The sequence below is a fragment of the Theropithecus gelada genome, chromosome 7a (genome assembly GCF_003255815.1).
Source record: "Theropithecus gelada isolate Dixy chromosome 7a, Tgel_1.0, whole genome shotgun sequence".
Taxonomy (NCBI): domain Eukaryota; kingdom Metazoa; phylum Chordata; class Mammalia; order Primates; family Cercopithecidae; genus Theropithecus; species Theropithecus gelada.
In genome coordinates this window covers 17,953,634-17,978,710 of record NC_037674.1, presented here as the reverse complement: position 1 = coordinate 17,978,710, position 25,077 = coordinate 17,953,634, and the positions used below count along the sequence as shown (strand labels likewise).

Sequence of the window (25,077 nt, the reverse complement as noted above, 5' to 3'; positions counted from 1 at the left end):
ATTTCACAAAAAGTGCAAGGTTTTTGTGCCTGCTGGTGTAGCTGTGGTCATGGTTGCACAATTTTTAAAAATTTTACAATGGGCCTTACAATGGATTCATTTATCTTGAAATGGTAGGCAACCACAGCTGCAGATCTATAGTACATAACAAGCAATTGAACTTTTTCTTGTAATGTCATGACTTTTCTCTGCTTCTTGAGAGCACTTCCAGCATCACTAGTGGCACTTTGTACTGGTCCCCTGATGTTATTCAAGGCTTATGGTATTGCACTGAATATGGTGAAAACACTCAAGAACCTCAAGAGATCACGTTTTATTGTAATACACAGTTTACTGAAGAGAGGAACTGCTCTGATGATTAGCATCAGAGTTTTTTTTTTTGAGACGGAGTCTTGCTCTGTCACCCAGGCTGGAGTGCAGTGGCCGGATCTCAGCTCACTGCAAGGCCTCCCAAAGTGCTGGGATTACAGGCTTGAGCCCGGCCAGAGTTTTAAGCAGATACTGGCAACACTTGACTCACTAAAACAGGAGGCAGTTACAAAATTGCAGTAGTACAGTACGTACTAGTTTATAGAGTTATGTTTTTTGGGGGGGGGGGGCATTTTTATTGGCGATCTCTTTTTCAATACAATTTATGCCCTCATCCCCATTTCCAGTCTGATTATACAGGTGCTAAGTGGCAGAAAGGTCTGGAATAAATACATTTTTTAAAAAAAGAGGCAAAGGTGTGAAACTAAGTTGCATGCAACAGGTTCTATGAAGGTGGGGGAAGTGTGTGAGAAATAAAACAGAGTAAGACGATGTAATTGGAAGGTTTTAGCTAAAGTTCTTTTCGGTCATCTTTGTCTTTTAGTCCATGTTTCTTCACAAGCAAGGATGCTTGTGAACTCAATGTAATTGAAATTCCCCTTTTTGTCAATAGGTGCTTCTCTGTACAGCTCATCCACCTCCTCATCTGTAAACTGATCCCCCATGGTTATCAGCAGCTCTCTCAGGTAATCTTCCTGAATGGTGCCTGTTCTTCATCAAAGCAAGCAAAAGCATTTCTGATGACATCTTCAGGATCTGTGCCATTTAACTTCTCACCAAACATGGTGAGGAACATGGTGAAATTAATGGGCCCTGGTGCCTCATTCATCATGGCATCAAGGTATGCATCAGTGGGATTCTTCCCTAGAGAAGTAATCTAATATATCTTTTTTTTTTTTTTTTTTTTTTTTTTTAGAGGGAGTCTCGCTCTGTCGCCCAGGCTGGAGTGCAGTGGCCGGATCTCAGCTCACTGCAAGCTCCGCCTCCCGGGTTCACGCCATTCTCCGGCCTCAGCCTCCCGAGTAGCTGGGACTACAGGCGCCCGCCACCTCGCCCGGCTAGTTTTTTGTATTTCTTAATAGAGACGGGGTTTCACCGTGTTAGCCAGGATGGTCTCGATCTCCTAACCTCGTGATCCGCCCGTCTCGGCCTCCCAAAGTGCTGGGATTACAGGCTTGAGCCACCGCGCCCGGCCAAGAAGTAATCTAATATATCATGCAAATCTTCCTTGTTGATGAAACCATCTCTGTTCTGATCAGTTGTGAAGGCCTCTTTGAACTCCTGAATCTGTGACTGGTCAAACACGGTAAACACGCTGGATGTCGCGCACTGAGGGCGCTTCTTGGTGGTCTTGGTCTATGCCTTTTTGCTCGACATGATGGTTGTTTAATTCTGGCACCAAACCCCAGAACCGGGGCCACTCTGTGCAAGATGGTGAGCGACAGCAAAGAGCGCGGGGCTGTGGCCAGACAGTGCCAGCTATGGAGTTATAATTTAATATTGCATTTTAAATTTGCTTACATGTACAGTCTATGTTTTCATAAAATTTAACTTTTAATAGATTTGTGTATTTTGGAGTAGTAAATGATAGACCAGTATCTACATATCTCTTTTGCATTGAAGATATCTGTAGGCCATACAGTTCATCTACGAACTTTTTTGTTTGTTTTTGAGACAGAGTTTTGCTCTTGTTGCCCAGGCTGGAGTGCAATGGCACCACCTCAGCTCATTGCAACCTCCACCTCCTGGGTTCGAGCAATTCTCCTGCCTCAGCCTCCCAAGTAGCTGGGATTACAGGCATGTGCCACCATTCCTGGCTAATTTTGTAATTTTCCTAGAGACGGGGTTTCTCCATGTTGGTCAGGCTGGTCTCGAACTCCCAACCTAAGGTGATTACCCGCCCGCCTTGGCCTCCCAAAGTGCTGGGATTACAGGCATGAGCCACTATGCCTGGCCTGTGAATTTTTCAAGTTGTCACAAAGCTCCAAACAAATTTCCAATATATTTATTGAAAAAAAAACAATTGCGGCCCTACACAGTGGCTCACTCCTGTAACCCCAGCACTTTGGGAGGCCGAGGTGCGTGGATCACGAGGTCAAGAGATCGAGACCATCCTGGCCAATATGGTGAAATGCTGTCTCTACTAAAAATACAAAAATTAGCCAGACATGATGGTGTGCACCTATTATCCCAGCTACTCGGGAGGCTGAGGCAGGAGAATTGCTTGAACCCAGGAGGCAGAGGTTGCAGTGAGCTGAGATCACACCACTGCACTCTAGCCTGGTGACAATGAGTCTTATCTCAAAAAAAATAAATAAAATAAAAAATTGCATATACCTGTGCACTTCAAACTTATGTTGTTCAAGGGTCTAATGCATAATTTTTCAGTAAACTCAATTAGTGGATTCCCCAAATTGTGGGATAAACCTTTTATGTAAATTCATGTGTTTTATAGATATGTGAAGAAATCCCACAATACACTAATTACAGTCTTATTAAAATCTCAACTCTGTTATAGATTTTGCACGTCAAGAAATCCTCAGACTATGTTCCTGACTTCACTGAGGGTTTCAGAGGATAAATCAGGGGTCAGACTGGTAGAGTCACATAGAGAAAGAAAGAAAATAAGAAAAATGCTAGGAAAACCAGGCAGCATCTCAATTACTCCAGAATGGTCTTCACAAACTGGTATCACTACTATGCTGGTAATAAATTTGCAAATATCACACACCTCTTCTAGTGTAAGTAGAAAACACAGACATTCAGGCTAGGTGCAAAGGGCTCACACCTGTAATCCCAGCACTTTGGGAGGCCAAGATTGCTTGAACCCAGGAGTTCAAGACCAGCCTGGGCAACACGACAAGACCTCATCTCTACAAAAAAATTTAAAAATTAGCTGGGTGTGGTGGGGCGCAGTTGTAGTCCCAGCTACTTGGGAGGCTGAGGTGGGAGGATCCATTGAGCCCAGGAGGTTGAGAGTGCAGTGAGCTGTGATTGTGGCACTGCACTCCGGCCTGGGTGAGAGCAAGACAATCTCAAAAAAAAAAAAAAAAAAAAAAAAAAAGGCATGCAGAGCTGATTTTTTGTTTTTAGTATCCACACATCTAAAAGTTGAATAATTAAAGAAAAATTAATCAGCACTGATTGACTCTGGAGGAGTATTAAATTAGCTTTTCCTTTTTTTTTTTTTTTTTTTTTTTGGGAGGGGGTTTTTCTTTGTTCCCCAGGCTGGAGTGCAGTGGCGCGATCTCGGCTCACTGCAAGCTCCGCCTCCCAGGTTCACACCATTCTCCTGCCTCAGCCTCCGGAGTAGCTGGGACTACAGGCGCCCGCCACCTCCCCGGCTAATTTTCTTGTATTTTTAGTAGAGACGGGGTTTCGCCGTGTTAGCCAGGATGGTCTCGATCTCCTGACCTCGTGATCCGCCCGTCTCGGCCTCCCAAAGTGTTGGGATTACAGGCTTGAGCCACCGCGCCCGGCCAGCTTTTCCCTTTAAAGTAGACCTCAGGCTTAACTTACCTCCAGCTCTTTTGATTCTGATAGCCTGTATGCCTATACTGTATAAGCTAAAGAGTACATCAGTCCTTTCTATCACTTTAAATTCAGACTAGGACTACAAAATTTTAGTTAGAAATTACAGGTTTATTTTTATATTTTGAAAAAGGCATAATAGAAAACAAAAATAAACAACCAGGCATATCAATATTTGTGACATACACACACACACACAAAAATGAATATAGGAAATAACATCAAGAAAAAGCATAGTATGTTTTGAAACCAACGTGGGGTATGAAGAGATTTTTGATGAAATTCAACTAAAGGCTATGCCTATGTAATGTTCGAGATATTACCACTCCTATCCTACTAGTAAAAATTAGCGAAGTAGGCTTCAAAACACGATTCCTGTTGTATTAGCCAGATTTATTTTGGTAATGATCCTGCTTCCTTATAAACAACTATTTTACTCATCATTGTTGAAGTCTTCTTGTGTTAAGGAGTGCAATGAGACCAGGCACGGTGGCTAACACCTGTACTCCCAGCACTTTGGGAGGCTGAGGTGGGAGGATCGTTTGAACCCAGTAGTTCGAGACCAGCCTCGACAACATGGCAAAACCCCGTCTCTACAGAAAATACAAAAATTAGCCAGGCATGGTGGCACGTGCCTATAGTCCCAACTACTTGGGAGGCTGAGGTGGGAGGATCACTTGAGCCTGAAAGGTCAAGGCTGCAGTGAGCCAAGATCAGGCCATACCACACTCTCAGCACTCTCAGCAACCTGGGTGACACAGTGAGATCCTGTCTTCGAAAAGAAAAGAAAAAAACAAAAAACAAAACTGATGTATATGTCTTATTGCAAAACAGACCCCCAAGTCTAAAAGTAAAATAAGCCAAGGGTAGTTACAACACTGATTAAAAAGAGTATATCCTGAGGCAGTTGTTAGTATATCACTCTCTATTATATGCACAATAACCTCAGATAGGTAAAATATCTGAGCATTTTGCAAGGTAAACCTCCAAAGTTATACCACAATGTGCCCTTTTCTTTGCTGTTTCTTCTTTGCCTCTTTCTACAGCTGCCAGTGAACACTCAGGAACTGCTTTGTGTGCCAGGGTCTCCAAGACTACCTCCAGGTTCCATGATTTGCTAGAATTCACAAGACTCAGCATATGATGATTACAGGTATGATTTATTACAGCAAAAGCATATGAAGCAAAACAGCAAAGAGAAGAGGTACAGAGGCAAAGTCTTGGGGAAACCAGGTATAAGTTCCCAGAGTCCCCTAACAGTGGAGTCACACATATGTGTTGTTTCATTCCACCAGCAACTGAATTGTGACAACATGTGAGAAATGTTGTTTACCAGGGAAGCTTGTTAGAGATACAGTGCCCGGGGTTTTTACTGGGGGCTGGTCACGTAGGTACCTTCTACCTACCATGTACCAAAATTCTAGACTCCCAGGAAGAAAGCAGGTGTTCAGCACACACCACATTGTACAAACAGGTTAGTTACCATGAACCACTCTTTTCAGTGAGTGGAGCCCTCCTGTTAAGGTTTAAATATGTCCCCCAAGTTCAAGTGTTGGAAATTTAATTGACATTGTAAAAGTGTTATGAGACCTTTAACAAGTGATTAGGTAAGGAAGGCTTTGCTCTCATTAGTGAATTAGTGCTGCTATCTCGGGAGTGGGTTCATGATAAAAGGCTAAGTTTAGACCTATATATCTTTCTCATGCTCACTTGCTATGTGACGCCTTCTGCCATGGCAAGACCCTCGCTAGATGCTGGCGCCATGTTCTTGGACTGCCTAGCCTCCACACCCATCAACCAAATAAACTTCTATTCGTTATAAAATAGTTTGTGTAATTCTGTTATGACAGCAGAACAGACCAAGACACCTGATATCTAAGTTCCCAGATGCAACAGCCAAGGACGAACCTTATCATCTGGCCTTTCAAAGGATAAGTCAGGCTGGCTATGTTATTCTTTTCTGCATACTTAGTGACATTCCCATAGGAATAATCACCATAGACATTTTCAGATTCAGGAAGACTCTTCTAATTCAGAAACACCTTTTTTTTCCGAAGACAGAGTCTTGCTCTGTTGCCCAGGCTGGAGTGTGGTGGCACAATCTGGGTGCACTGCAACCTCTGTCCCTGGGCTCAAGTGATTCTCCTGCCTCAGCCTCCTGAGTAGCTGGGATTACAGGCGCATGCCACCATGCCTGGCGAATTTTTGTTTTTTTTTTTTTTTTGGAGATGGAGTCTTGCTCTGTCGCCCAGGCTGGAGTGCAGTGGCACAATCTTGGCTTACTGTAACCTCTGCCTCCTGGGTTCAAGCGATTCTTCTGCCTCAGCCTCCCAAGTGGCTGGGATTACAGGCATCCACCACCATGCCTGGCTAATTTTTTATATTTCTACTAGAGACGGGGTTTCACCATGTTGTCCAGGCTGGTCTCAAACTCCTGACCTCAGGTGATCCACCCACCTGGGTTGGCCTCCCAAAGTGCTGGGATTACAGGCGTGAGCCACTGCACCCAGCCTAATTTTTGTATTTTTTGTAGAGACAGTTGTTTCGTCATGGTGGCCAGGCTGGTCTTGAACTCCTGACCTCATGATCCGCCCACCTGGGCCTCCCAAAGTACAGGCATGAGCCACCGTGCTTGGCCAGAAACACACTTTTTTTTTTGAAACGTGTGGTCCAGGCTGTAGCACAGTGGTGTGATCATGGCTTATTGCAACCATGACCTCCCAGGCTTAGGTGATCCTCTTACCTCAGCCTCCTGAATAGCTGGGACTACAGGCATGCACCACCATGGTCGGCTAATTTTTTGTGTATTTTGTAGATACGGGCTTTCACCATGTTACCCAGGCTGGTCTTGAACTCCTGGGTTTAAGCGATCTGCCCGCCTCAGCCTCCCTAAGTGTTAGGACTACAGGTGTGAGCCACCACACCAGACCATAAACACACATTTTTTAAAAAAGAGAATTTTCTGCCTGAGAAATGGTTAATTCACTTATGTTAATAAATTGTCATGGCTATTTTTTATCTTCTCTAGTTTTACTGAAGGTAGAATAAAAATACACAAAAAACAAAGGAAAAGTCAGTTTGGTCTTAATGAACCTGAGATCTTGATACTCCAACATAAAGCAGGTTCTTTCAGTATTACTAGCAGCAAAGACTATTAATACCCATGTTACAGTCAACTAGAAATAGACTTCATATGACTACACATAATTAAGCAAAAATAAAGTTGATGACTACTTGGCATTAGTAGTTTGGACATGAACTTTAGAAGTAAAAGGTAAAGGAGGCATTGTAATATCATGTTTATAAAGATAACTTTCTTCAGCTAATATTTTGGGGATACAAGACGAAACTTCATTTTGTTGTTTACGCCACTTGAGTATATTCTCTGCCAGTTCTTCTGTCTCAGTCACCAATATATCCATCTTTGCTAAAGCCTGGTTCTGTAACATTTGAAAAGGGAAACAGGAGAAATTATATCTCTTATTAATTCATTATATCATGAATAATTGATACCAAAGGTTAACACCTGATCTTTTTCCAGCCTCTTACTTCAAAAGTTCCTTAAAACTATGCCTTCCCACTTTATAGTACCAACCTACTCTTTGTGAGTTCGCCTCTTTTGTCTTCAATAATCACTCAATGCAGATGACCCTCAATTTATATTGCTAAACCTAACCCCCTTCCTAAAATTCAGGCCCACATTTAAGACTATTGGTAATCTCTATCTGGATGTACCTTCAATATCTCAAACTCAGTTTAACTACAGTTCAACAGTGATTGACCATTTACTCCATGTGCAAGATGTGTCAAAAAACAAACTTCTTTAACCCACACTTGATCCTACTCACCTTCAAGTCACCCAGACTAGAAACTTCATTATCTTTGATGTGTCCCTTGTCTAATTCATAGCCAAGTTCTAAAAATTTGACCTCCAAAATCTAAAAACATTATCTTCTGTATTTCTATGCTTTACATCTTTTATCTGAATGACTGTAAATTAGTCTCCAGGTTTTTCTGCCTTTGGTTTCTCTGCCTAGTCTTCTAACCCAGAGCTGATCAAACTTTTTTTTTTGAGACGGGGTCTCTTTCTGTCGCTAGGCTGCAGTGCAGTGTCGCGATCTCGGCTCACTGCAACCTGCCTCCCAGGTTCAAGCGATTCTCTTGCCTCGACCCCTCAAGTAGGTGGGACTACAGGCGTGCGCCACCACACCATGTTAATTTTTGTATTTTTAGTAGAGATGGGGTTTCACCATGTTGGCCAGGATGGTCTCAATCTCCTGACCTTGTGATTTGCCCGCCTCAGCCTCCCAAAGTGCTGGGATTACAGGCGTGAGCCACTGTGCCTGGCCTGAGCTGATTGAACTTTAATGTGCACAGGAATCACCTGAGGAACTTGTTAAAATAAAGGATTCTGATTCTGAAGGTCTAGGGTGCATGATGTCTGTAGTTTTGTATTTAAAACAAGCTTCCAAGTGATGCTGATACCCTCTGCCCATACTTAGGAGTAGCAAGGCTCAGTCTGCTCTATCCAATATTTTCTCCATGATTAAGGCACAGTTCTAATCAAGTCACTCCTCTGCACCCTTCACTAAAAAAAGAAAACACACGCACACACAGACACACACACATACACACACACATATCCAATGGCTCCCCAATACTCAGACAGTAAAGTCTAAGATTCTTAGTCTGGTTTTTAAGGCACTGCATAAACTAACCCTAAGCTAATCTCCTCAATACCTTTAGGCACCAGCCAAAGTGGAGTATCACTTTTCCCCCATACTTAAATTTCACCTATTCCTTAAGATTCAGCTTACTTTGGCAAGCGCAGTGGCTCAGGCTTTTAATCCCAACACTTTGGGAGGCCGAGGTAGGTGGATCACCTGAGGTCAGGGGTTGGAGACCAGCCTGGTTGACATGGCAAAACCCCATCTCTACTAAAAATACAAACTATTAGCAGGGCGTGATGGTGGGCGCCTGTAATCCCAGCTACTTGGGAGGCTGAGGCAGGAGAATCGCTTGAACCCAAGAGGCGGAGGTTGCAGTGAGCCGAGATTATGCCATTGCACTCCAGCCTGGGTAACAAGAGTGAAACTCCATCTCAGAAAAAAAAAAAAAGATTCGGCTTACTGCTAACACCTAAATAAATCTTTACTGAAGCCGGACGTGGTGGCTCATGCCTGTGATCTCAGCACTTTGAGAGGCTGAGGCAGGTGCCTCACTTGAGCTTAGGAGTTCAAGACCAGCCTAGGCAACATAGTGAGAACTCGTCTCTATTTAAAAAACAAAACAAAAACTTAATTGAAGTCTTCCTACCCCTATCCTACTCAGAATCCTCCTAGACTGGAAGTAATTCCTCCCTTTTCTATGCTCAATAGATGGCATCTCTTTATAATTCTCTGCTGCATCGATTATGCAAATACAATCCTATAAAGTAGAAAATACATATTTTATAGCTGTCTCACCAAACATTGAGAATTTGAAGGCAGGGTTTGGTCATATCTATTTTTCACAATACATGTAGCATAGCCACAGCACAATGAAGGCAACACATGTTTATTAAATGTTGGAATAAAAGAATTTAAAATGGCTTCTAGAGAAAAATTATATGAAAAAGAAAATGTTAAATCCAAGGTCTAAATAAACACTTCCTTTTTTTCCTTTTTTTTTTTTTCTGGGAAATGGAGTCTTGCTCTGTTGCCTAGGATGGAGTGCAGTGGCACGATCTCGGCTCACTACAACCTCTGCCTCCCAGTTTCAAGCAATTCTCCTGCCTCAGCCTCCTGGGTAGCTGGAATTACAGGCGTGCACCACCATGCCCAGCTAATTTTTGTATTTTCAGTAGAGATGGAGTTTCACCATGTTGGCCAGGCTGGTCTCCAACTCCTGACTTCAAGTAATCCAACTGCCACGGCCTCCCAAAGTGCAGGGATTACAGGTGTGAGCCACCTGCCTGGCCAAGAAAACACTTCTTGATTTAAAAAATAACTAGCTCGTAATATTAGCTATTAAAAAGCTAAACTGGGAGAGCATACCTCTAAGATTCTAGTATAAAATAACTAAAGATAGTTATATTAATACTCACCATTTTCTTTAGATTTGCAGCTAAATGAGGTATATTTCTAATTGTTTCAAGGTGGGTTTCTAATCTCTCAATGAAAGTCACAGCCAATTCCAGCAAATGTACCATATATCTGAAAGAGAAAGAAAAAAGTCAACCATTTTTTTTTTTTTGAGACAGAGTCTCACTCTGTCGCCCAGGCTGGAGTGCAGTGGCCGGATCTCAGCTTACTGCAAGCTCCACCTCCCGGGTTCACGCCATTCTCCTGCCTCAGCCTCCCGAGTAGCTGGGACTACAGGCGCCCGCCACTTCGCCTGGCTAGTTTTTTGTATTTTTTAGTAGAGACGGGGTTTCACCGTGTTAGCCAGGATGGTCTCGATCCCCTGACCTCCTGATCCGCCCGTCTCGGCCTCCCAAAGTGCTGGGATTACAGGCTTGAGCCACCGCGCCCGGCCTAACCATTTTTTAAAGTTTAATTGTTTTGCATTCTTTTTCTTTTCCTTTAATCAGGACTTTTAATTTGAGATAAGAATTACAATCAACCTAGAGAGCCAATAACAACCTTCCTGCATTCATAGAAATATTAGTGATTAAAAAAAGGTCCTTCTCTTTCACTTTAAGCAACCTGTCATCCAATAAAAAAATGGAAAGAGATAACAGTAATCATATCTGGAATCCAACTTAATGTTAAAGAAACCTCAATGTTAATCATAATCATTTTCTCATATAAGTAAAGGAATTTCCCTAGATAAAAAAAATCCCATTCTGTTTCCTTTTTCTTTTTTTTTTTTTTTTGAGTTAGAGTCTCACTATGTCACCAGGCTGGAGTGCAGTGGCACAATCTCGGCTCACTGCAACCTCCGCCTCCTGGGTTCAAGCAATTCTCCTGCCTCAGCCTCCTGAGTAGCTGGGATTAGAGGCACATGCCACCATGCCCAGCTAAGTTTTGTATTTTTAGCAAAGACAGGGTTCATTATGTTGGCCAGGATGGTCTCAATCTCCTGACCTCATGATCCACCCGCCTCGGCCTCCCAAAGTGCTGGGATTACAGACATGAGTCACCTCGCCCGGCCCCATTTATTTCTTTTTGAGACAGAGTCTCATTCTGTTGCCCAGGCTGGAATGTAGTGGCACAATCTCGGCTCACTGTAACCTCCGCCTCCTGGGTTCAAGTGATTCTTGTGCCTCAGCCTCCTGAGTAGCTGAGATTACATGCATGCACCACTACACTCAGTTACTTTTTGTATTTTTAGTAGAGACAGGGTTTTGTCATGTTGGCCAGGCTGGTCTCAAAGTCCTGGCCTCAAGTGATCCACCCATCTTGGCCTCCCAAATTATCAGGATTACAGGTGTGAGCTATGACGCCCAGCCTCCTTCCATTTCAACCTACTCATTCTCTGTGAAGAAGGAAGACAATAAGGATAAATGTACTTCATTGAAATAGCCTACATAGAAAGCTATTTTGAATCTCTGCATTTGCAAAAACGCTTTCAAATCATTGCCCAGTTCTTAGATGTAGTACAGTATATACGCTAAGGGTAATGATAATGTACTAAAGAGATACTGAATATAGCCACAGGAAAGGGGTTTTGTTTTGTTTTTTGTTTTGAGACAGAGTCTCACCTGTTGCCCAGGCTGGAGTGCAGTGGCACAATCTCAGCTCACTGCAACCTCTGCCTCATGGGTTCATGTGATTTTCCTGCCTCAGCCTCACCAGTAGCTGGTATTACAGGCATGTGCCACCATGCCCAGCATATTTTGCATTTTTTGGTAGAGACAGGGTTTCACCATGTTGGCCAGGCTGGTCTCGAACTCCTGGTCTCAAGTGATCAGCCCACCTCGGCCTCCCAAAGTGTTGGGATTACAGGCATGAGCCACTGTGCCCAGCCTTGTTTTGTCTTTTTGGAAGAATAAGTTTTTGCATATCTATTGTTTTCCTACAAAATAAAAAATCTGACACTTAAGAGAAGATACTGATTTGCTTAAGCTAGTGAGGCACTGGTGGAGAAAGTTAGCAATGAGATCCCCAGATGCTTGCTTCTTATTTATTTGAGACAGAGTCTCACTCTGTTACCCAGGCTGGTGCAATCACAGCTCACTGCAGAGTTGACCTTCTGGGCTCAGGTCATCCTCCCAGCTCAGCCTCCCAGGTAGCTAGGAATACAGGTGTGTGCCATCACGCTTTGCTCATTTTTGTTTTTTGTTTTTGTTTTTTTGGTAGAAATGGGATTTTGCCATGTTGCCCAGGCTGGTATTTATCATTAGTCATAATCTACATCTTCAATTTGATACTTGTAATACTGTGAGGAAGAGGGCAATAGAAGTCATCTCCATTCTATTTATTGGGAAACCAAGTGAAAAATTTAAATCATTTGCTCAAGGCTTTGAGGCATATAAACAGTAGCGATGAGAACAGAATCCAGGTTTTTTCCTCCCTTAGTTGATAGTGTTTTCATCTACCCCAGTTAAACGCCCACAATAGAATTTTTACGTATAGGCAACATTAACTCAACAATGAATTTACTTTACAACAATGAATTTACTTCACATACAATTTTTGTTACATGTTATGGATCTAATTTCTTTCACTAAAGTCATAATTTGTAATTCCCAAAACACGATAGCCAAGTTCTTTCTTTTCGCCATAGGTATATAGTGGTTTAAAAGCAATGATTTTCTTTCTGGTTTAATATATCAACATTAATAATGTTAACAACTAGAATCACTAATTGTTTTATGAATTCTGCTGCAAAGTAACTGCAAAACAAAAACTAAACTGAGAAAACAGGTGTAACTGTTAATTTCTACTTTTCAGTCTAACCTGTGATAAACAGCTTCAATAGGTAAGTTTTCCTGGCACATGGGTTTCAACAGTCTTTGCCTAAGGGATCTCTTCTCTTTCAGCACTGCTTCCAAATGATTATTCATGCTTTGCAGAGTATGACACTTCTGAGCTATACAAATTAAAAATAGTAATTACAGTTAGCAATAGGACAAATAACAGAATCACTAATAATTTCTTCTTTGCCTTGGTTTAACACCACCAATGTCAAAAATTCATCCCATCATTACCCTCCTGTCTCCTCTGTATTAATAATTGGTATTAATACCAATACCAATTTCATTTTCAACAATTCTCGTTTAGTCGGTTTTTGTATATGTAATATATTTCTATTATCTCTTTTCCTAGTGATAACCAAATCTAGTGCTAAATTCTTTCTCTGTGTTTCTCATCTCTACCTCTTATTCAGTTCTTAATAGCCAGAGCTGTATTCTTAACACAAAGTTTTTTCCTATCTCTGATTCTAATAGTCTATAAAAGACCATCGAAAAAGAGTCACCTTAGCTGGTGCGCTAGCTCATACATGTAATCGCAGTGTTTTGGGAGACTGAACTGGGAGAACTGAGGCCAGGGGTTTGAGACCAGCCTGGGCAACATAGTAAAACCTCATCTCTACAAAAAAATTGAAGAAAAAAAAATTAGCTGGGCATGGTGGCACATGCCAGTAGTCCTAGCTACTTGAGAGAATCAGTTGAAACCAGGTGTTAAAGTTACAGTGACCTGTACTTCAGCCTGGGTGACAGGGTGACACTCTTAAAGTCATCTTACAAGCTATTTCTGATTATCTCATTATTTTCCCCATTCAGTTAATGGCTGCCAATTGACCTGTCTTTAAAATTCTTATTTTGAAAAAATTCAGATTTGCAGAAAAGTTTCAAAAAAAATTGGTGAACTCACATATACATTTTATTTATATTCACTGATTGTTAACATTTGGCTACATTTTCTTTTTATCTTCCTTCTCTCTCTACACACACACACACACTCTCTCTCTCTCTCTCTTTTATTTTTGCTGATCCATTTGAGAGTCAGCTGCAGACAGCATGATATTTTTTCCCTGTGAAACGTTAGCATGTATTTCCCAAGAACAGGAACATTCTCCTATATAACTACAGCACATTATCAAATTCAAAAATTTAACACTGATACAATACTACCAATATTTAGTACAGCCCATATTTTTTTTTTTTTTTTTGAGAAGGAGTCTCGCTCTGCCGCCCAGGCTGGAGTGCAGTGGCCGGATCTCAGCTCACTGCAAGCTCCACCTCCCGGGTTCACGCCATTCTCCTGCCTCAGCCTCCCGAGTAGCTGGGACTACAGGCGCCCGCCATCTCGCCCGGCTAGTTTTTTGTATTTTTTAGTAGAGACGGGGTTTCACCGTGTTCGCCAGGATGGTCTTGATCTCCTGACCTCGTGATCCACCCGTCTCAGCCTCCCAAAGTGCTGGGATTACAGGCTTGAGCCACCGCGCCCGGCCAGTACAGCCCATATTTAAACATCACTAAGTATCCCAATAATGTCCTTTACAGCAAAAAGAATTTTAATTTTTGAGACAGGGTCTCACTCTGTCACCCACGCTGGAGCGAAGTGCTATGATTACAACTCCTTGCAGCCTCGACCTCCCAGGCTCAAACAATCCTCCTGCCTCAGACTTTCATGTAACTGGTACTTCAGGTACACACTACAATGCCTGGCTAGTTTTTGTATTTTTTGTAGAGACAGGGTTTCACCATGTTGCCCAGGCTGATCTTGAACTCATGGGCTCAAGCAATCCACCCACCTTGGCCTCCCAAAGTGCTGGGTTTACAGGCGTGACTCTCCACACCTGGCCACAAGAAAACTTTCTCATCAAATAATCAATATATTGCCAGCCATGGTGGTATGCACCTGTGATCCCAGCTACTTGGGAGGCTGATTTGGGAGGATTGCTTGCGCCATTCAAGACTACCCTAGGCAACATAGGAAGACCCCGTCTCATTAAAAAAAAAAATCAATCCATGATCGTACAGTGCTTTAGTTGTCATGTCCCTTTAGTCTCCTTTAATCTGAAAGTTCCTCAGACTTTTCTTTCAAGTTCTCCTGACTTTGAAGAGCCAATTTAGTCACTTTTTATGCTGTTTGTACTACTAAAGCCAACAGAACTTCTATTTCAGCATAGAAATAGATGACTTCGTTAGCTTTGGAACAACACCTGGAAAAACGACGGTGTATCATAATTTGATTGACTGGTGCTTATTACAGTAATCCAAGAAAAAGCTGAAATTCCAGTGATTATCCACTTAACTAAAACCAAACCACTTACCCAGAAAGAAAGGATGAACAACATCTGCTGTATCTTTTTCTAGTTTCAGGAGTTCAATTTCCAGGTTTTTCTACATGGGGAACAAAAGTAACATTTAGTTCAATCAGAGAGTATCCGGGGCCAGGCACAGTGGCTCACTCCTGTAATCCCAGCACTTTGGGAGGCCGAGGTGGGTGGATTACCTGAGGTCAGGAGTTCGAGACCAGCCTGGCCAACATGGTGAAACCCCATCTCTACTAAAAATAAAAAATTTGCTGGGTGTGGTGGTGCACACCTGTAGTCCCAGCTACTTGGGAGGCTGAGATGGGAGGATCACATTTTGTTTTTGAGACTGGGTCTTCGTCTGTCACCCAGGCTGGAGTACAGTGGCGCAAACATGGCTCACTGCAGCCCCGACCTCCTAGGCTCAAGTGATCCTCCCACCTCAGCCTCCCAAGTAGCTGGGACTACAGGTGTGTGCCACCATGTCTGGTTACTTTTTAAATTTTTTTGTAGAGACGGGATCTCCCTATGTTGCCCATACAGGGTCTCAAACTCCTGGGCTCAAGCAGTCCTGCCACCTTGGCCTCCCAAAGCGCGAGGATTATAGGTGTGAGCCACTACACCTGGCCAGCTTTTGTTTTTGTTTTCCTATACTAGAAGTACAAAGATAAAAGTTCAGTCCGGGCGCGGTGACTCACACCTGTAATCCCAGCACTTTGGGAGGCCGAGGCAGGCGGATCACAAGGTCAGGAGATCAAGACCATCCTGGCTAACACGATGAAACCCCATCTCTACTAAAAATACAAAAAATTAGCCAGTGGGGGTAGTGGGCGCCTGTCGTGCCAGCTACTCAGGAGGCTGAGGCAGGAGAATGGTGTGAACCTGGGAGGCGGAGCTAGGAGTGAGCTGAGATCGTGCCACTGCACTCCAGCCTCCAGCCTGGGTGACAGAGTGAGACTCTGTCTCAAAAAAAAAAAAAAAAAAGAAAAAAGAAAAGAAAGTGAAAAGCTCAACATGATTTACCTGGTAGATTTCAGCTTCAATGTCTGTGATCTGCTGTAGTCTGGTGAAGTTCACAAAACAAGAAGCTGTTTTCTTAGACATGTTTAACATCTCCTATTGGTAAACAAACAAGGAAAGTAGCAGAATGTCACAAAAAGTTTCTAGGTACATTGGAATAGCATGCCCATAGTCTAAAATATGAGAATATATTATGTCCAACACTGCCTTTCAACATGAAGTACAAAGTAAAACAGTAGCAATGTGTAATTCTTGTTTTAGAACCTTTACCATCACAAATCACTTGCTCAAATATTAAAAAAAAATAAGAGAAACAAACAACACACTCCCTTTGTATTATTTCCTAAGGTATCATACAAAATAGATTTGTATTACTGATAGTTTATCAAAGGATTCTAAGACTAAAGTTGTTGGAGAATCACCTCTATCTTTCCAAATGACTCAGGCCCAGTCTCTCTGAGCTTCTGGGGTTGAAATCAAATACTTTTCCCCTTCATGGAATCATTTATCTGATTCGCTAAATGACCTCAGTTGGCTACAAGTCATTCATACTGTGTATATTCACATTCTTATCTTTCAGTTAAAGGATTATTTGTATCCAGGCATAATTATTCTTTCAAAAAGGTTACCCCTTCTTTTTTATCCTTTCATTCCACGAGTCCATGCACATTATCTCAGAATTGAGTATTATCTTGTGCATCCCTAGACTTCATCCATCTCTATCATTTCGTTTTCTACAATGCTAGCACAGCAAAGAATATATACATATATATATTTTTTAGATGGAGTCTCGCTCTGTTACCCAGGCTGGAGTGCAGTGGCGCGATCTCAGCTCACTGCAAGCTCCGCCTCCCGGGTTCATGCCATTCTCCTGCCTCAGCCTCCTGAGTTGCTGGGACTACAGGTGCCTGCCAGCATGCCCGGCTAAATTTTTTTTGTATTTTTTAGTAGAGACGGGGTTTCACTATGTTAGCCAGGATGGTCTCAATCTCCTGACCTCGTGATCTGCCCACCTAGGCCTCCCAAAGTGCTAGGATTACAGGCGTGAGCCACCCACTGGGTTTTGTTCTTGTCACCCAGGCTGGAGTGCAATGGCATGATCTCCGCTCACTGCAACCTCTGCCTCTTGGATTCAATTGATTCTCCTGCTTTAGCTTCCCAAGTAGCTGGGATTACAGCTTTCCAAGTAGCTTCCCAGCTACCATGGGATTATCGCCACCATGCCCAGCTATTTTTTTTTTTGTACTTTTAGTACAGTTGGGGTTTCACCATGTTGGCCTGGCTGGTCTACAACTGCTGACCTCAGGTGATCCACCCGCCTCAGCCTCCTAGAGTGCTCAGATTACAGGCGTGCGTCACCGTGCCCAGGCCAAAGAATTTTAGAGATCAGATAGGCCAGGGATTGGAAAACTATAGTCCATGAAATAAATCCAGCCCATTACCTGTTTTTGTATAGCCTGTGAGCCAGGCATGATTTTTATATATTCAAATTGTTGGGAAAAAGAAAATCAAAGACAATATTTTATAACAGTCTGGGCACAGTGGCTCATGCCTGTAATCCCAGCACTTTGGGAGGCTGAGGTGGGTGGATCATTTGAGGTCAGGAGTTCAAGACGAGCCTGACCAACATAGTGAAACCCCATCTCTACTAAAAATACAGAAATTAGGCAGTAGTGGTGCACACCTGTAATCCCAGCTACTCGGGGGGCTGAGGCAGGAGAATTGCTTGAGCCTAGGTGACAGAGGTTGTGGTGAGCTGAGATTGTCACTGCACTCTAGTCTGGGCGACAGAGTGAGACCCTATCTCAAAAAAAAAAAAAAAAAAAAGGCTGGGCATGGTAGCTCACGCCTGTAATCCCAACACTTTGGGAGGCCATGGCAAGCGGATTACCTGAGGTCAGGAGTTTGAGACCAGCCTGGCCAACATGGTGAAACTCTGTCTCTATTCAAAAAAAATAAACAAAATAAATTAGCCAGGCGTGGTGGTGGGCGCCTGTAATCCCAGCTACTTTGGGAGGCTGAGGCAGAAGAACTGCTTGAACCTGGGAGGCGGAGGTTGCAGTGAGCCAAGATCGCGCCACTGCACTCCAGCCTGGGCGACAGAACAAAACTCTGTCTAAAAAAAAAAAACAAAGAAAATGATACGAAATTCATGTTTCATGGTCTAGAAATAAAGTTTTATTGGAACGTGACTTGTCTCATCCATTTACATGCTATCTCTGGCTGCCTTTATACAACTACCTAGTTGTGTAGTTGCAACCATATGGCCCACAAAGCCTTATATATTTACTCTCTGGTCTTCACAGTAAAAGTTTACTGTCTAAAAATAACCAATTTTATAAACACTTACTGAGTTAGGCAATGGAATATTCAAATATGAAACAAGCTCTCCACCCTCATGAGGCTCATAATGTATGGGAAGAAAAAGGTATTCTAGATAGAAAGATCAAAAACATTATAAATGCTCAATAACCACCAGTGTTCGCATATATGTGAAAACAGGGTAAGACGTAGCTGAAAACATAGTCTCCACATAATCACAGATGATGCTGAGTGCTATGCTCAACAATCATACTGCAGAAAATGGGAGCAACTGAACATTTTCTGGTAAAGAAGTAATACAATCATACATAATACTTATTTAGAAATACAGCCTGGCATGATGGCTCACACCTGTAATCCCAGCACTCTGGGAGGCTAAAGCAGGATAACTGCTTGAGCCCAGGAGTTTGAGACCACCCTGCACAACACAGGGTGTCTCTATAAAAAATTTAAAAAATTAGCCAGGCAGCTGGGCATGGTGGCTCCCGGCTGTAATTCCAGCACTTTGGGAGGCTGAGGTGGGCAGATCACGAGGTCAGGAGATCGAGACCATCCTGGCCAACATGGTGAAACCCCATCTCTACTAAAAAATACAAAAATTAGCTGGCTATGGTGGCACACCTGTAGTCCCAGCTACTCGGAAGGCTGAGGCAGGAGAATCGCTTGAACCCAGGAGGCGGAGGTTGCAGTGAGCCGAGATCACGCCACATTGCACTCCAGCCTGGTGACAGAGTGAGACTGTCTCAAAAAAAAAAAAAAAAAAAAAAAAGCCAGGCATGGTAACATGTGCCTATAGTCCCAGCTACTTGGGAGGCTGGGGTGGGAAGATCCCTTGAGCCTGGGAGATTGAGGATACAGTAAGCTGTGATCATGCTACTGCAACTCCAGCCTGGGCAACAGGGTGAGACCCTGTCTCAGAGGCGGCAGGGAAGGTAGCGATATTTAACTGGGGAAGTGTGAAAAATAAAACTGGCTGGGCCTGGTGGCTCACACCTGTAATCCTAGCACTTTGGGAGGCGGAGGTGGGTAGATCACCTGAGATCAGGAGTTGGAGACCAGCCTGGCCAATATGGTGAAACCCTGTCTCTACTAAAAATACAAAAATTAGCCAGGCATGATGACATATGCCTGTAGTCCCAGCTACTAGGGAGGCCAATGTGGGAGGATCACTTGAGCCCAGGAGGCCGAGGCTGCAGTGAGCCGTGAGCACGCCACTGCACTCCAGCCTGGACGACAGAGCGAGACTCTCTCAAAAAAAAAAAACAAAAACAAAAACAAAAAAAAAACACCCACAAAACAAACAAAATAAAAACACTACTGAAGAGGGAGGAGGGAATAGGGAATAGTACAGGGTTTACATCTGGAGTGATAAAAATGTTTTTGAAAATAGTTGCACAATATTGAGTATGGTAAATGCCACTGAATTGTACATTTTAAGATAGTTAAAATGGTAAATTTTATGTTATATGTTATATGTATTTTACCACAATAAAAAAAAAAGAAGGAAAACCCTGGTAACTAGCTAACATAAACAACACTAGTGGAGCAATGGACTAGAGAGATTGGATATTTTAAATAGGTAGCTGCTACGGTATTCCAGGTGAGGATGAGAATGTGGACTAGGTCAGTAACAGTTAAAAAGGAAAGGAAGAAAAGACGGAGTTCCTGCAAAGACAGAATTGACAAATCTTAACTGATACAGTGAATAAGGGATAAAATCCAATTAATACTCCAAGGATTCTGCTTCACGTGAGTGGACAGAGTTATGCCATTCACTGAAGTAGATGACACAAGATATTTTACTGATGGCGAAATTGAGGAACAGGAAAGTATTACTCCAACTTCACACTGCCAATGTGTGCGAGGGTGGAAGTGAGAACACATCTAATCCACTGTCTTTCCATCATATGAGCTGACTGTTTTTTCTTTGTTTCTCTCAGGAGGTAAATGAGCGTAAAACATTTTCTACAATGTATCACATTGTAATCAACTTGTTCCCTGGTATATCTCCCTCTCTCCATGCTTATACACTAATCTTAGTTGTATATCTGGCAAACTAGTAAACTGTCGGGTTCAACAGTAGAGTAATGGTGCTTAGCTAAGAACATGCAAGAGAAACCAGAGGAAAAATAAGAATGTTTAAGAAGCAGATAACAAAAAAGGAGAGAAGAAAGAAAGATGGTCAGGTGAAGTGGCTCTCACCTGTAATCCCTGCACTTAGGGAGGTGGAGGCTTATTTTCTATAACGAATAGAAAGTATAACTATTTGAGGATTGAGACTTAGTTTAACACATTTAAAAAAAGAAAAAGAAAAAAGCATCAGGGATTTGAGAATACAGAAAAGTCTTTTCCTTTAGCTATTGTTATTATATATTGCTATTACATGCCCCAGAGGGCAAAAGAACCCTGAAAATGAAAGGATCCTGAGAAAAAGGAGTCTATTCAGGGTATTTTTGTTTATTCCGTGGCTAGGCACAGGAAGAAGCTGAAATCCAGAACCTTTACACTTAATATAAAAATCCTGGTAACATTATATACCACATATGTATATATAAATTTGTAATTTGTGGGCACCCTTTCTTTTTCCTATCCCTTCCTTTTCATACTGAATTCTAGCTGAGAGACACTAAAAGGGAGGTTAGTATAGCAGAGAATTTAAGAGCAGAGGCTCTCAAATGGGAGAGTAGGTGTAGAGGAGAGTAGGACACAGGTTAAGAAAATAGAATTAGTAGATTCTGTGCGTTTTTTGTTTTGTTTTGTTTTGGTTTTTTTTTTTGGTAGATCCAGACCCTGATCTTTTTTTTTTTTTTTTTTTTTTTTTGTGAGACGGAGTCTCGCTCTGTCGCCCGGGCTGGAGTGCAGTGGCCGGATCTCAGCTCACTGCAAGCTCCGCCTCCCGGGTTTACGCCATTCTCCTGCCTCAGCCTCCCAAGTAACTGGGACTACAGGCGCCCGCCATCTCGCCCGGCTAGTTTTTTGTATTTTTTAGTAGAGACGGGGTTTCACCGTGTTCGCCAGGATGGTCTCGATCTTCTGACCTCGTGATCCACCCGTCTCGGCCTCCCAAAGTGCTGGGATTACAGGCTTGAGCCACCGCGCCCGGCCCCAAACCCTGATCTTATTAATTGCCAATAAGCAATGACCAAGCTTTGGTCAAGACTCCATGACTCACTCACACTTGCTGGAAAAATATCTAGAATGTAAGGCCACTAAAGCAGTCCCTAGGGGAATAAACTAAAGCAATACCCCATTATCCTACAGAGAGTCCTACCTTTCTTTCACCAAATCACTCTCTAATGGACTGAAACAAAACTTCAAACAAGTTATGTTTTCCAGAAGAGTTGTATCAAATCACAATCTTAGGCATCACTCAATTTTTAAAAAATTCTTGCCAGCAGGAATTCAGTAGTCTCAATTTTTAATGCACAAAAAATGATGCGCATTAAAGGGATGGGCTGTTTAAAGGGATGATGTGACAAATCATTTTGAAAGAATCAGTGCTAAATCCTTCTAACAGGAAAAGGTTTTTGGCTGGGTGTGGTGGCTCAAGCCTGTAATCCCAGCACTTTGGGAGGCCGAGGCGGGTGGATCATTTGAGGTCAGGAGTTCGAGACCAGCCTGACCAACATGGTGAAATCCCGTCTCTACTAAAAATAAAAAAAATTAGCCGGGCGTGGTGGTGCGTGCCTGTAATCTCAGCTACTCAGGAAGCTGAGGCAGGAGAATTGCTTGAACCCAGGAGGTGGAGGTTGCAGTGAGCCGAGATTGTGCCACTATACTCCAGTCTGGGCAACAGAGCAAGACTCTGTCTCAGGGGGAAAAAAAAAAAAAAAAGATAAAGGTTTTTATGTATAAAGTTTCCTTAAAGTAAAACCAACCTACAAGTCTGTAAATAGCTCCCTCATTGGGACTAGCTGTGTAGTAAGGTTGTCAGAGGTCTTAAGGAGCTATAGAGTGGGACATGTTAACTGTAGGTAAAATCAGTAACTGTCTAATTAATGTTACTTAAGAGACAGTAGACACCACCAAGACAACCACCACCCCCAAAAAAGAGATCACCCATCAATGCCTAAAATTCTCTCACCAGTGCCTCACTCCTTCGGTTTAGGCATTTGTATTTCCTACCAATGCTCTTTAGAGGGATACCAAGTACCAAAAGTTGGGGGGTTTTTTGTTTTTGTTTGAGACAGGGTCTCACTGTGTCACTCGGGTTGGAGTGCAGTGGCATGATCTTTGCTCACTGCAACCTCCACCTCCAGGGCTCAAGCGATTCTCATGTCTCAGCTTCCTGAGTAGCTGGGATTACAGGCACCTACCACCATACCTGGCTAATTTTTGTATTTTTAGTAGAGGCTGGGTTTCACCATATTGGCCAGGCTGATCTCAAACTCCTGACCTCAGGTGATCAACCCGCCTTGGCCTCCCAAAGTGTTGGGATTACAGGCATGAGCCCTCAAAAATGTTTTCTATTATGAGTTTGCCAAACTATTTTGTGACAGAACTGGACAATACAAGTGAGAGTACTAGGTAACCTGATAAGAAAAAGGCTGGGCTCGTTGGCTCATGCCTGTAATCCAAATACTTTGGGAAGCCAAGACAGGCAGATCACCTGAGGTCAGGAGTTTGAGACTAGCCTGGCCAAAATGATGAAACCCCATCTCTACTGAAAATATGAAAATTAGTAGGCGTGATGGCAGGTGCCTGTAGTCCCAGCTACTCTGGAGCACGAGAATTGCTTGAACCCAGGTGGCGGAGGGTACAGTGAACCAAGATCACAGCACTGCACTCCAGCCTGGGCAACAGAGGGAGACACCGTCTCAAAAAAAATAAATAAAAGAAAAGAAAAAGAAAACACAGGAGAGAAGGGAGGAAGGATTAAACTGTAGAGGGCTGTGGCCACCCCTGGGAAATGTAGTTAACTAGGACCACCTGAATCTCCTGATCACCCAGACAATGGGTGTTCAACAAAAGCTTAAAATCTTTCAAGACAATATCACAGCCTCTTATAACAGTTCATCTTGAGAGAGGACACAATGTGTCAAAAGGGAGAGTGCTAAGATCTAATTCTCCTTCAACAGTCTAGTGACCATGGGCAAGTTTCTTGGTCTAAGCCTTAGTTTCTTAAATTAAAAAATACTCTAAGGTATTAGAGTCTCTAATGGCTCTTCTAACTATAAAAAGTTATATATTTTCCATAAATCTTCCATCATGTTTGTAATGCTTTTTTTTTTTTCTGAGACAAGGTCTCACTCTGTTGCCCAGGCTAAGTGGAGTGGCCCGATCGCGTCTCACTGCAACCTCCATCTGCTGAGCTCAAGCCATCTTCCCATCTGAGCCTCCGGGACCCATGTGGTCCTGGGAGTAGCTGGGACCACAGGTGCACGCCACCACACCGGCTAATATAGTGCTAATTTTTACAGATCAGTTTAACTTTTCTGTTTTCTTTTTAGTGAAATTCCTCAACTTCCTCTATATATCAAAATTTCTTTCCCCATTTTTCTCAATGCCCTTGATCCCACTTTCCCCATGCCCTTCTGTCACTTGCATTCCATTATTTCCTCACATGTTCAATTTCTCACTCTATTGGCTCCTTCCCCCGACATGCTCTTCTTGCCCAACCTAAAACTGCCACTTTGTGACTCCTTGGGTTAATGTCTCTTTTCTCTCCTTCTCAAAATTAATCTCTTCCTCCATTCACGTTCCAAGGTCTTATCTTTTTAGCCAATACTTTTTTTTTTTTTTGCCTGTAAAGATGCCAAGGCCTGGCACGGTGACTCAAGCCTGTAATCCCAGCACTTTGGGAGGCCGAGGAGGGTGGATCACGAGGTCAGGAGATCGAGACCATCCTGGCTAACACGGTGAAACTCGTCTCTACTGAACATTAAAACAAACAAAAAAAATTAGCTGGGCGTGGCGGTACGCGCCTGTAGTCCCACCTACTCGAGAGACTGAGGCAGGAGAATCGCTAGAACCCGGGAGGCAGAGGTTGCAGTGAGCAGAGACCGCGCCACTGCACTCCAGCCTGGGCGACAGAGCGAGACTGTCTCAAAAAATAAATAAATAAAAATAAAATAAAAACACGAAAAAAGAGCTTCTAGCGCTCTTCTCTACCCAGTACCTCCCACCCCAAATACGATTCAATACTTCCCACAAACGAGCGTTGTTGGTAATGCTTGTTCCGCAAGGGGACGTAACGATCCGTATTTCCTATCCCCGCCTTACACTACAGTCTAGAGGCAGTATCACTGGATGAAAAAAAGGCCAGTAACAGCAGTCTAATCTCCCACAAACGGGCCAGGGACAAATTTACCCTACAGACACTCAAAACACAGTCTACCCTAAACACCATCTACTCAGATCCCCGTTTTCCAAGCACCCACGGCAGAACGGTCGCGGCTGTTGCCTGGAAGGGGATCTATTACTATAGTACAGACCCCAACCAGGACCCTCACCACTCCCACAGCCAGCAGCACCAACTCACAGCCATATTCTGTTGCCATCGTGGGCACCCCCTTGATGACGCCACAGCCGCCCCCACGCACCTGATTGACCATCCCCGAAGCTATGAGGTGGCCTAGCACTAGCCCAGCGCCGTTAGGCGCGGACGCCGGGTCCCAGGGGTTGGCAGCCGCCATGGCTCTGACTCACCTCCCGCGAAGGCGCCAAGAGTGAGTTGGAACGCAGGGCGAACGCACGGCGCGGCTCGAT

The 25,077-nt window shown here is 43.2% G+C and overlaps 1 protein-coding gene and 1 pseudogene across 8 annotated transcripts; both read right to left on the bottom strand.

Moving 5' to 3' along the window:
• Nucleotides 1-820: 820 nt before the first annotated feature.
• On the bottom strand, nt 821-1,686 carry LOC112627475 (annotated as a pseudogene).
• Nucleotides 1,687-3,930: 2,244 nt separating this feature from the next.
• Nucleotides 3,931-25,067, bottom strand: HAUS2 (HAUS augmin like complex subunit 2). Of its 8 annotated transcripts, none has more exons than XM_025390874.1 (7): nt 24,912-25,064; nt 16,051-16,143; nt 15,046-15,115; nt 13,267-13,355; nt 12,723-12,855; nt 9,926-10,034; nt 3,931-7,280 (listed from the first exon to the last, which is right to left on the bottom strand). In XM_025390874.1, exons 5-7 carry the CDS (start codon nt 12,827-12,829, stop codon nt 7,071-7,073), a joined length of 426 nt encoding a protein of 141 aa, XP_025246659.1. In that variant the 5' UTR covers nt 12,830-12,855; nt 13,267-13,355; nt 15,046-15,115; nt 16,051-16,143; nt 24,912-25,064; the 3' UTR covers nt 3,931-7,070. The 8 variants fall into 7 exon arrangements, 7 of the variants coding, with proteins under 7 accessions (XP_025246659.1, XP_025246657.1, XP_025246662.1 ...); XM_025390872.1 differs by lacking the exon at nt 13,267-13,355 and having other exon boundaries at nt 24,912-25,067; XM_025390877.1 differs by lacking the exon at nt 15,046-15,115 and having other exon boundaries at nt 24,912-25,047.
• Nucleotides 25,068-25,077: the final 10 nt, after the last annotated feature.

Coding starts and splice junctions, on each gene's coding strand:
- HAUS2 (XM_025390872.1), bottom strand. CDS start 25,004: ATGGCGGCTGCCAACCCCTGGGACCCGGCGTCCGCGCCTAACGGCGCT. Junction 15,116..16,050: donor TTGAAGCTGAAATCTACCAG/GTAAATCATGTT, acceptor TTCCCCATGTAG/AAAAACCTGGAAATTGAACT. Junction 10,035..12,722: donor ATTGAAGCTGTTTATCACAG/GTTAGACTGAAA, acceptor TTTCTCTTTCAG/ATATATGGTACATTTGCTGG.